The 10,591-nt window shown below is 50.6% G+C and overlaps 1 protein-coding gene across 1 annotated transcript in view; it reads left to right on the top strand.

The window, feature by feature from the left end:
* LOC134079069 (voltage-dependent T-type calcium channel subunit alpha-1I-like) overlaps positions 1–10,182 on the top strand; it is a 163,026-nt gene extending 152,844 nt beyond the window's left edge. Inside the window, exons 37-43 of the mRNA XM_062535242.1 lie at positions 1,075–1,221; positions 5,377–5,511; positions 6,748–6,952; positions 7,532–7,803; positions 9,051–9,423; positions 9,487–9,744; positions 10,055–10,182. Of these exons, the coding sequence (XP_062391226.1) occupies positions 1,075–1,221; positions 5,377–5,511; positions 6,748–6,952; positions 7,532–7,803; positions 9,051–9,423; positions 9,487–9,744; positions 10,055–10,182 (1,518 nt within the window). The remainder of the gene's footprint in view (positions 1–1,074; positions 1,222–5,376; positions 5,512–6,747; positions 6,953–7,531; positions 7,804–9,050; positions 9,424–9,486; positions 9,745–10,054) is intronic.
* The last annotated feature ends 409 nt before the right edge of the window (positions 10,183–10,591 follow it).

The following is a 10,591-nucleotide window of genomic DNA, read 5'->3' as shown; positions in this document are numbered from 1 at the left end:
GACCGAGGTAAACTCAGTCCTGTTCTGACCGACCCGCATTTGAAGAGGCAGTTTGAGATAGTCCTGGCGGCATATCTATTTATTTGATTAATTATTTATTTATTGCTGTGGGGATCATACAGGAAGGACAGGGGGCTAATAGAGCTTAATGAAATAACAGTCAATGATTAATCACTTTCACTTCAGGGAAGAGAGGAGAGGAGCGAGGGAGGAGGGGTGTTAGGAGGAGAGGGAGAGAGAAAGAGGGGATGAGAGAGGGGGGATGAGGAGAAGAGAGAGAGAGAGGGAGGATGGGAGACGGATGAGGAGAAGAGAGAGAGAGGGAGGATGGGAGAGGGGTGAGGAGGAGAGGAAGAGAGAAAGGGAGGATGAGAGAGGGTTAAGAAGAGAGGAAGAGAGGGAGGATGGGAGAGGGGTGAGGAGAAGAGAGAGAGAGGGAGGATGGGGGAGGAGAGGAAGAGAGAGAGGGAGGATGGGAGAGGGGTGAAAGGAGGAAGCAGAGAGAACAAGATGGTAGAGAGCAGAAATGGTTAGACTCGTGGGGGAGGAGAGATGAGGGAGGAGGGGTGCACCTTTTCTCTCCCTGCAGGTGCAGTTTAGTCCAGAATTTAATTTGTATGTGTAATTGTGTGTGTGTGTGTGTGTGTGTGTGTGTGTGTGTGTGTGTGTGTGTGTGTGTGTGTGTGTGTGTGTGTGTGTGTGTGTGTGTGTGCTGAGTGTCTCTGTGTGTTTGTGAATGATGACGAACAGTTGTCATGGTCTGCGGTTATGCCGTAATGGGCTGATAATTCTCTTTTCGGGTCCAACAGCTTTCAGAGCCACTCGTTTTTCTCCATAGACTCCAAAAACATCTTTCTATTTAATGGAGAATTTGATTTGTATGAGTAATGTGTACACGTGTGTGTGTGTGTGTGTGTGTGTGTGTGTGTGTGTGTGTGTGTGTGTGTGTGTGTGTGTGTGTGTGTGTGTGTGTGTGTGTGTGTGTGTGTGTGTGTGTGTGTGTGTGTGTGTGTGTGTGTGTGTGTGTGTGTGTGTGTGTGTGTGTGTGTGTGTGTGTGCACTACCCTGTTGCAGGAGAACCAGTGGCTGGACAGTGTGTCCCTGCTCATCAAGGACTCCCTGGAGGGAGAGATGCTGATGATTGACAACCTGTCAGGCTCCGTGTTCCACCACTACTCCTCTCCGCCAGTGTGCCGCGACTGCCACCACCACCCGCAAGAGGTGACCACCCCCACCACCTACACCCCAAAACCCCCACCACACACACCCCAAAACCCCCACCACACACAGCATATAGCTCACCCCACCACACATACCAATCTGCAACCTACACCACAACCTACCCACATAGCATACACATCACTGACAGGAATGTGTGCCTGTGTGTGTCTGTGTCTGTGTCTGTCTGTCTGTCTGTCTGTGTGTGTGTGTGTGTGTGTGTGTGTGTGTGTGTGTGTAGCATAGCACCCACATAGCATACACATCACTGACACACCACAGCATGCACAAGTCAGTCTGTTTATGATGCTGATCTCTATCATGTTTGATGCATTGCAAGTTTCACTGTTTTGATACTGCTGTGTATAATTTTGATGAATCTGGAGCTGATTCTGTACATGACAGGTCAGACTAAAGGCTTGTCACCACCAGCAATAAAAAGTATGAAGACAACCGTAACTATGACTATATGAAGAAAGCCTCTCCTCGTGTTGATGAATATGATGTCTAACATTTGATGAACTCTGATTGGCTGTCAGCTTTCTATCGTTCTCAGTATTGCACTGAAAGTGATCCCTGTCAATATCATTCTTCATATTCTTATGGTTTTATTATGCCATATGGATGCTGTCATTCATAACAGCCACTAACTGTTATCTATCACAGAGAGGAGAGACTAATGGCTCTATATAATGGCTATTTTCTTTTTTCACCCTTTTGTTTTTCTCTTTCTTTTCTAGACTTTTCTTTCCTGTCTTCTCTCACTCACTCACTCACTCACTAATGTCAATGCTATTTCCATCACTCGTCAGAGGCGGTTTGATGTATTCATAGCTCGCCTAATGAAGCCAGAGCTGCCTAAAAAATGCCAACCTGCCTGTCAAGGCTTTTGTGCATCCTCCTAAGACACTGCATGACAGACTTGGATGTCTCTACTGTGAGACTGAAAGCCACCTCCCCCCCCCCCGTTTCGTTTTTTGTTGGCTGCCTTGAATCTTGGGAAACTTTCACTGGTGCGCAGCATGTCCTGTTAAAAGGATCCTCTGTCTGGGGTCTGAGCCAGTTGCATTCTCAGGAGGGGGGGGGGGTGTTGTGAATGGGATAGCGGCCAGTCAAGTGAAGGTGTGTGTGTGTGTGTGTGTGTGTGTGTGTGTGTGTGTGTGTGTGTGTGTGTGTTTGTGCATTTCAACAGCAGGATGAATCTAGGCCAGTCTTATGAAAGAGTCTGCGTCTGTAGAGGATACCGTGACACACACACTGAATGAATGTCCGACCTCTGACTCAAACCACTTCAATAAACTGCCATGTTCCCTTCACACACACACACACACACACACACACACACACACACACACACAAAGTTCATCTCACAATGTGGTTCACATGCTGCTAGGCTTCTAAAGAGGAGACTCACAAGGCCAGGTCTGCGTCCTATGAAGGAGCCTCAGAAGGCTGGAACAGGCTATTCAGGGTCCATTTCCATTGAAAAAGACGGCCAAGAGGGCTGTGGAGTGTCTCTCGAGGACTCAGCTGCTGGATGTGGCAGACAGGGGGGCCTTCAAGGACACTGCTGAGCAGAGCGCTATCCATGGTGCTGGAGCTAAGGGGAGAGCAGTGCTGCTGTCCTTGGTGCTGAAGCCCACTGAACTACTAGAGAAACTTTCAGGGCCGATTAGACAGATTGTCCAGGAGTGTTTTCGGTTGTGTTTGTCCTTTTCCTTTCAGTCTTGGGATTTGTTTGTCTCAGGCAAAACATTGGTAATAATAGAAATAATAAAAAATATTTTTTTTTACAAAAAGATCATGCAAATAATAATAATAATGTGCTTGAGATAACAAAACATCCATCATCCAAGCACAGCATGTTGGCCCTGGAGCGATTCTCACATTTGGCGTGTTTTGTGTAAATTATTCCGTAATAGCAGTCTAGACCCATTGTAAGCAGAGGCTTTGCCTGAAAGATGGATCCATCCCATCTTGACTGCATGTTGATAAATCACTTCTGAGGTTTCCTCCTGTTCTGATGAGCCCTGGAGATACGCATCTCCGTCGCTTATCCGAGTGTCACTTTTAAACAGCCATCTGAGAAAGCATTTATTTATCATTTCATACCCTCAGAGGCTTGTGGAAAATGCCAAGCAGTTACGATTTTGTCGCACATTTCCTGTTAAGTCTGTGTTTGGGCGCCACTGGATTTGAGACGCTGATTAAAATCAAACCAGCCTCTGTCTCTATACACCCTTATTCACGTTTTTAGGCCGTCCTGGAGAGTGCCTGTTTCTTTTTCCACGCTAGGCCATCTGTCGGGCAAAGGGGCACAGAAAAGGTGCGTCAGAAACAGCGTTTGTGTCTCCACTGTGCCGGTCTCTAGCCATCCTAATCCGTGGTTTTAGGCCGTCCCGGAGAGTGCCTGTTTCTTTCACACACCGGGCAGCACGCTGGGTAAGAGGAGCCTAGGAAAAGGCCCCCAGTGTGTCAGGAGCACCGTTTGTGTCTCAGCAGCGGCTGGCTTTGTTCTCAGAGCCCATCTCGGCTCAGCACCCGCTCACACTGGGTCAGGCAGAGAGAGAGAGAGAGAGGGAGGGAGAGAAAGAGAGGGAGGGAGAGAAAGAGAGGGAGAGATATAGAGATGGCCAAGTCTCCAGCTGCTTCCAATCCCCAAATGCCCTACTACACCATTGAGATGCATGAGCATAATGCATGATGATTTGCTACAAGCAAGTATGATTGTGATTGTGTGTGTGTGTGTGTATGAGAAATGACTTGCTAGCCTTGTGATTTTTCTTTGTGTGATCGAGCTTGTGTGGGTGGGTGTGCATGTACATCTAAGCTCACGTGTGCGCGTTTGTGTGTATGCCTGTGTGCGAGTGCGTGTGTGTGAGCGAGCGCTCACATCATCGTGATCAGCAGCATGACTAAGAGAACTGGTAGAGCGCTGCGCTGTAGGACTCCCGATGCCAAGTCCCAGCAGATGTTCCCATCTCTCTCCATCTCTCTCTCCATCTCTCTCTCCATCTCTCTCTCCATCTCTCTCCTTCTCTCTCCTCTCTCCATCTCTCTCTCCATCTCTCTCCACCTCTCTCCTTCTCTCTCCATCTCTCTCTCCATCTCTCTCCATCTCTCTCTCCATCTCTCTCTCCATCTCTCTCCTTCTCTCTCCTCTCTCCATCTCTCTCTCCATCTCTCTCCACCTCTCTCCTTCTCTCTCCTCTCTCCATCTCTCTCCATCTCTCTCTCTATCTCTCTCCATCTCTCTCCTCTCTCCATCTCTCCATCTCTCTCCATCTCTCTCCTTCTCTCTCCATCTCTCTCCATCTCTCTCCTTCTATCTCTCTCTCCTTCTCTCTCCATCTCTCTCCATCTCTCTCCTTCTATCTCTCTCTCCATCTCTCTCCATCTCTCTCTACACGCTACAAAACACGCTGCTTTCGCTCCACAGCAGCAACTTTGAACTGTGTGTGTGTCACGCACAACCGCGCCTCCTCCTCGGGGTGAGCGGAGGTGTCTGACGGAGGAGACGGATTGTGTTAGTATTCCGAGGTGCACAGGGGAGTGCTGGGAAGGTTGTGCGTGTTGTGCTCCATTTTAGTCTTTAGGTCTTAATCCGGCGCTGTGTGTCTGTCTATCCACATCTCTCTCTCTCTCTCGTCAGCTCCGTTTCGGTCTCTTCCTCTCCTGAATCTCACTCTTGCGCTCTCGTTTTCAGTCTCCATCTTTTCACCAGCTCTGCCTCCAGCACTCGTTCTCAACTCGTCTTTGGATCGGCACTTTTTCTTTTAAATACCCCTCTCGAGGCAGAACTGATATCCTCTGGCAATTACTTTGAAATGTGGACCTCACTCTAGAAAAAAAAAATGTCTTCAGCTGTCAGTCATGAGGTTCAGTTGCCCTCGTGAGACCCCGCTGTGTAATTTAGAACCGTGCTCTTCGGTTCCTCAGTTTCTCCACTGTGTAATCAGACTATGTGTTCCTGTTCTTCTTTTCCACGCACACGAAAACACACACACGCACACACACATGTAAACACAAACACACATACTGTGCACATATACGCACATGCTCACACACACACACATGCTCACACACACTTGCTCTCTCTCGCACACACACACACACACACACACACACACACACACACACACACACGCACGCGTACAGATCCAGTTGGCGGAAGTGGAGCAGGCGTCTCTGATGTCAGAGCAGCTGTCTGACAAGTCTTCTTCGCTGGCGCTGCCTGATGACCTCAGCCTGGATGACCACAGCGTGTACCAGCTGCTCGTCAGGGACAGCAAGGTTCGGAGGCCCCGATGGACACACCCACACACACACACACACACACACACAAATAAGGAGGCAAACAGACACTCATTCACAACAGACGCTCTCATACACACACTTCTCAGACACAGACCCTTTGCATATTCAGACACACACACACACACACTTATATGCAGCTGTTGTCAATCATTACAGCAGGGACCTTTTATAGATATGGGTATCCCACACTTCATTGTACTGTAATCTGTAAACAGCTAATTAATCTCCATTTGCACGCCTAATTTATTGATTGCATAATCAATGTTCCCACTTCAACTCCGCTTGTGATTTGATCAAGTGCAGCTCGCTGCCTGCATATCCTACTGAAGATCATGAGCCCCGTAATAGGCTGAATGAATCCACCTGGCTTATTGATTTTATTAATTAGCAATATCACCATGACCATACCTATATCAACCTCATAATGAAATCAGTCGGGTGAGGGAGTGTATGAGTCAGTGTGTTTTAATCAAATGCCTTGTACCTGTGGGAGATTTGGCTTATAGTAAGCCTACTAAAAAATGAGCAGAAAGAAATGGTAGAAGGTGGTAGAGGGGGGAAAAAAACTGAATTTAGACATTTCTCTTAGAAATGGACGTTGACGAGGGGAGAAAAAAAAATCATTTCTCTCAGGGATGGGGGAGGACTGCCTTGACATAACCTAGCATAAAGCTACCTCTGTCATGTTCCACCAAAGCCTTAAACTTAATAGCATTGCAAGACATTCCCTGAGAGGCCCCGTGTGTGGATTAGCATGGAGACTAACCTTGGCGGAATGCTAATTAGGCTTACAACATCAGGCTACGGCTACATCATTGCAGGCTGCCACAGCAGGCAAGCAGAGGCTAAAACCCTTCTGAATGCTAATGTAACCTTGGCTTAAACCACAGACAGAACCCCTACTGTAATTTACATAAACACACACGCACACACACACATGCACACACAAGCCAGCTGTCTGAATGCTAATGTGATTTAGCGCTAGTGTAACGGAAGCCACTGGGCACAGACTGGTAGGGTGAGCAACCTTCCTTCCCTGATGTCTCAGATGATGTGCATAAACAGCTATCAGTAATGCTCAGGCTAGCGTGCCTGCGGCTAGCCCAGCCCAGCCCCCTCACGGTAGCAGCAGGTTCAATCCCAGTGTGAGGCTGAAGCGCGGGTCGTGCTAGTGCTAGCGCTAACGCTGCTGTCCTTTTGTGCGGCGCTCAGGAGGAGAGGGGGAGCAGTGACTCCCACAGCTCCGAGGAGCTCCGGAGCATCCAGGCCCGCTGCGGGGGCTCGCAGCCCCACAGTCCCCCGAGGGAGGAGGGGGAGGAGACGGAGCTCGTGGACGTGGGCCCGGGCCCTCAGAGTCCGGCCCAGCGCCTCCTGCTGCAGCAGCAGCAGCACCAGCACACCCCAACGCACGGCCGAGGTAAACCGTCAACACCTGTGAAGAACAAAGACTTTTGGGAATAGAATGCTGATGATGGGCTGGACCCGAAACGTTTTGTCTCCCATTTTTTTTCTGTCTCTGGCTCATATTATATTTCGGTTTATGTTCAGCTTTTATGTGCGACTTCTTTTCTTTTTCTGGATTTTCAAGAACAGAGACGTAGCCACCACCCCACCCCCACCTCCCTCCCTCAATTCATCTCTCCTGCTCCATCCGTCTTATAACTGTGGTTTCTGTCTCCAGTTCGCTCATCACTGTAGTGTTTCTGTCACCGCTCTCCTCACCCACCCCACACCCTGGGGACTCGAGGTACATTAAAAACACCCAAGGTGTCATTCATTATTGAACTGTTTTTTAACACTCTATCCACAGACGTGTGGTCAGAGAGAGCTGCTTCTTTATTACCCTGTCACAGTCTAGTTACACTCTGATGAAATATCCATCAAGAAACATTAGAGTATCTTAAGTGTGGAGGCGTTTGCCGTGAGCCCCATTTCCAGAGCCAATTGACCGACCGATCATCCATTCAGCCACCTGACCTCCATATCTCCCTGGCAGATGGTGGGCAGCTTGGCAGCCACATTGGCGGTGCGGGCGCTGGCGGTGGCGGTGGGGTTGGCGGAGGGGACAGCAGCAGAGGTGCCTCTCCTCTGTTCCATCTCCCCGCCGAGTTCTTCCACCCAGCCTCCGCCGTGGCCCAGGGGAGTCCGGCGGCGGCGGCGGCGGCGATGGGCGTTCCGGTGGACCGAACAGGCGCCTGGTTGACCTCGCCGGCCTCCTGGGCCTCCCTCAGGTCCCCGGGGGCCAACAGCAGAATCGGCGGCCCGCAGGTGAGTGAGTGACCGAATGTGTCCACTGTCCAGCAATAAGACTCAGCTCATGAGTTGAGTTAACGTTTACATTACTTTTAATGACTTTACTGTACATACAGAGACAGAGCCTTTAGACCTTGAGTAATAAGTTGAGTCGTTTGAGTTGAGTTATTCATAGTCCAGGGTTCATGGGGTCTGTCTGAAAACGGGAAAAAATGCCGCCTTAAAAGATATCTAATGTGGGAGCGCTGTGGCACAGCAGGCTACAGCGCTCATACCACATACGGGTCCGAGTGCCCACGGGGACCCAGGTTCGAGTCCGGCCTGCGGTCATTTCCCAGTCCCACCCCATCTCTCTCTCCCACTTTCTTCCTGTCTCACCCTTCACTGTCCTCTACAAATAAAGGCAAAATAAAAGCCCCAAATATATATATATATATATGTTAAAAAATATATATATATCTAACAGGGGAGCGAGGCATCGTGGCATGTCTGAATAAAAAATGCTGCCTTCTAAGATACCTTCGTTTTGCCAAATTTTGAAGGCAGCATAGCTGTAGCTGATTGCAGGTTGGAGACACATGTCTCAACACCAGCACTGACAACAACAATAAACACTTCATATTAGTGAGTGATGTGGTTTTCCAGGCAAGTGCTAAATCGTGTGATGACATTTGTGAGTTCTAGCGAGTTCTAACCTTGAGAACCCGGTACTGAGTGACAGGCCTGAGACCAGTGTGGTTGAAGTCGCCCAGGCACACTCCATTACCGAGGTTCGGAATGTGTGGAGAGGCCACTTTATGTGGTTCAGGGCGCAGCTGGGCATGTTGTTCACTGACCCCTTACACCTCTTAGGACAAAGTGGCTCTTAAAAGCTAAAAGCCATCTGGTCTGTCTCATAGCTTTTTTTTTTAACCTCTCTCTCACTTTCTGGACTGGTCCTCTCACTTTTAGGTCTCTCCATTCATATAACCTCTCTATTTTTCTCCTTCTCTCTCTTCCCTCCTTCCTGCTCTCTCCCTATCTATCTCTCTCTCTCTCTCTCTCTCTCTCTCTCTCTCTCTCTCTCAAATTCAAATGAGTGTTATCAGCATGACCATAACGTTGCACAGTATTGCCAAAGCAATTTGGGTCGAACACATCAAAAGGGGAGGGGAGGAGGGGGAAAGACACAAATAAAACAGAGTAATGATAATACACTACAATTTATTTTCTTCTTCTTTCTTTTTCTCTCTCTTTCTCACTTTCTCTCTCTGTGTTTTCAGCACCAGTCCCACAGTGACTCCTCCTTGGCCACGGGCAGCTCCGAGGGCAGCCTGCAGACCACCCTTGAGGAAGGGCTCAGCTTCAGCATCTCCCCACCACCACCACCACCACCACCACCCCCGCCGTCATCGTCCTCCTCCTCATCGTCACGGGGCCGGGACCTGGCCTTGGCTCAGCCTCTACTCTGCCGCATCCCCCCGCCGCCCGCCACCCCTTCCCCCCGCCGGCAGCGGTGCGGCGCCAAGCCGTCTGGCGCCGTCCCCCTCCAGGCCACCAGGGGCCACCAGCGGAGCCAGAGCAGCTGTGGGGGCGGCAGCAGTAGCCCCGGCTGCCCGCGGCAGGACTCCCCGGACCCCTCGGACAACGACGCGGGCGTGACGCGTTTGGGCACGGCGACGATGCCGATGGCGATGGCGGGTGGCGCTGGCACGGGAGACTGCGGCTCCGGCCAGGCGGGCGCCAACAGCGAACACTTGTCGGAGGCGCTCAGCAGCCTGTCGCTCTCGTCGCTGCTCTGCGCTGGCTCGCAGGGGCCCCCGCTGGCCAAGAAGTGCAACAGCACGGGGAGCCTGGAACAGGGCGGGAGCGCCGCGTCGGCCCGGGGGGGCAAAGACTCCAGGCAGCTGTACGGCATGGACGCCCAGGGGTACCTGTCTGCCCCATGGACGGGACAGGTGGAGGAGAGGGGCACGGGTGGGCTGGTTGTGGACCGGGGGGTGCCACCAGCAGGGTGCTTGGGGGTGAGAAGCAGCAGCCAGACCATGGACTCCGGCTCTCGGAATAACAGATGAAACCTCACCCCCTTCTCCCTCCCTCCCTCCCTCCCTCCCTCCCTCTCTCTATCTCTCTCTCTCTCTCTCTCTCTCTCTCTCTCTCTCTCTCCTCTCCTATTTCTCTTTGAGCCCCTTTTTCTCCGCTTGTGCTCCTGCTCTATTCCGGAACGTTCCGCGAACTTCACCCCCCCCTCGACTCTGACCCGTGGCACGTTCCCTGTGCTTTCCAGTACCGTCTCAGCGAATGGCCACCATGCTGCTGCTGTTGCTGCTGCTGTTGCTACTGCTGCTGCTCACAGACTTGGGAAATGTTGCAGGGGCTCACGGGAGACCGAATGGAGAACGCCAGAACTACTAGGAGTGCCCCCCCCCCCCCCCCCCCCCCCCCACTCCTCCTTACTGCGCTATGGCTGTAGAGATCCATGCATTCAGTGGAATTATCTGGGGTGCAGGAAGTCAAGATGGCCGTCATGCTGATCTCTTTGTATTTGCAACTACAAGGAAAGAGAGAGGACAAACTGAAGTCATTGCAGCATCACTAACTGAGGCCGGATTTTTCAGGATCAGGGTACAAATGTGGAGAGATTCTAGCTGCAGGAAGGTGGAGATGAACCCATGAGGGTGGTTGTTTGTTTTTGTTTTTTTTTCACAGAAAGAATTCTTGGTTCTGTTCTCACCGTACACTTTGACACGCACACAAAAAAAAGACATTTGTTAAAAAAAAACTACAAAAAAAACGCATACGGTCTTTCTTGATGAGATTTGTA

Source organism: Sardina pilchardus, chromosome 1 (genome assembly GCF_963854185.1).
Source record: "Sardina pilchardus chromosome 1, fSarPil1.1, whole genome shotgun sequence".
Taxonomy (NCBI): domain Eukaryota; kingdom Metazoa; phylum Chordata; class Actinopteri; order Clupeiformes; family Clupeidae; genus Sardina; species Sardina pilchardus.
This window is presented reverse-complemented; position numbering and strand designations above follow the sequence as displayed.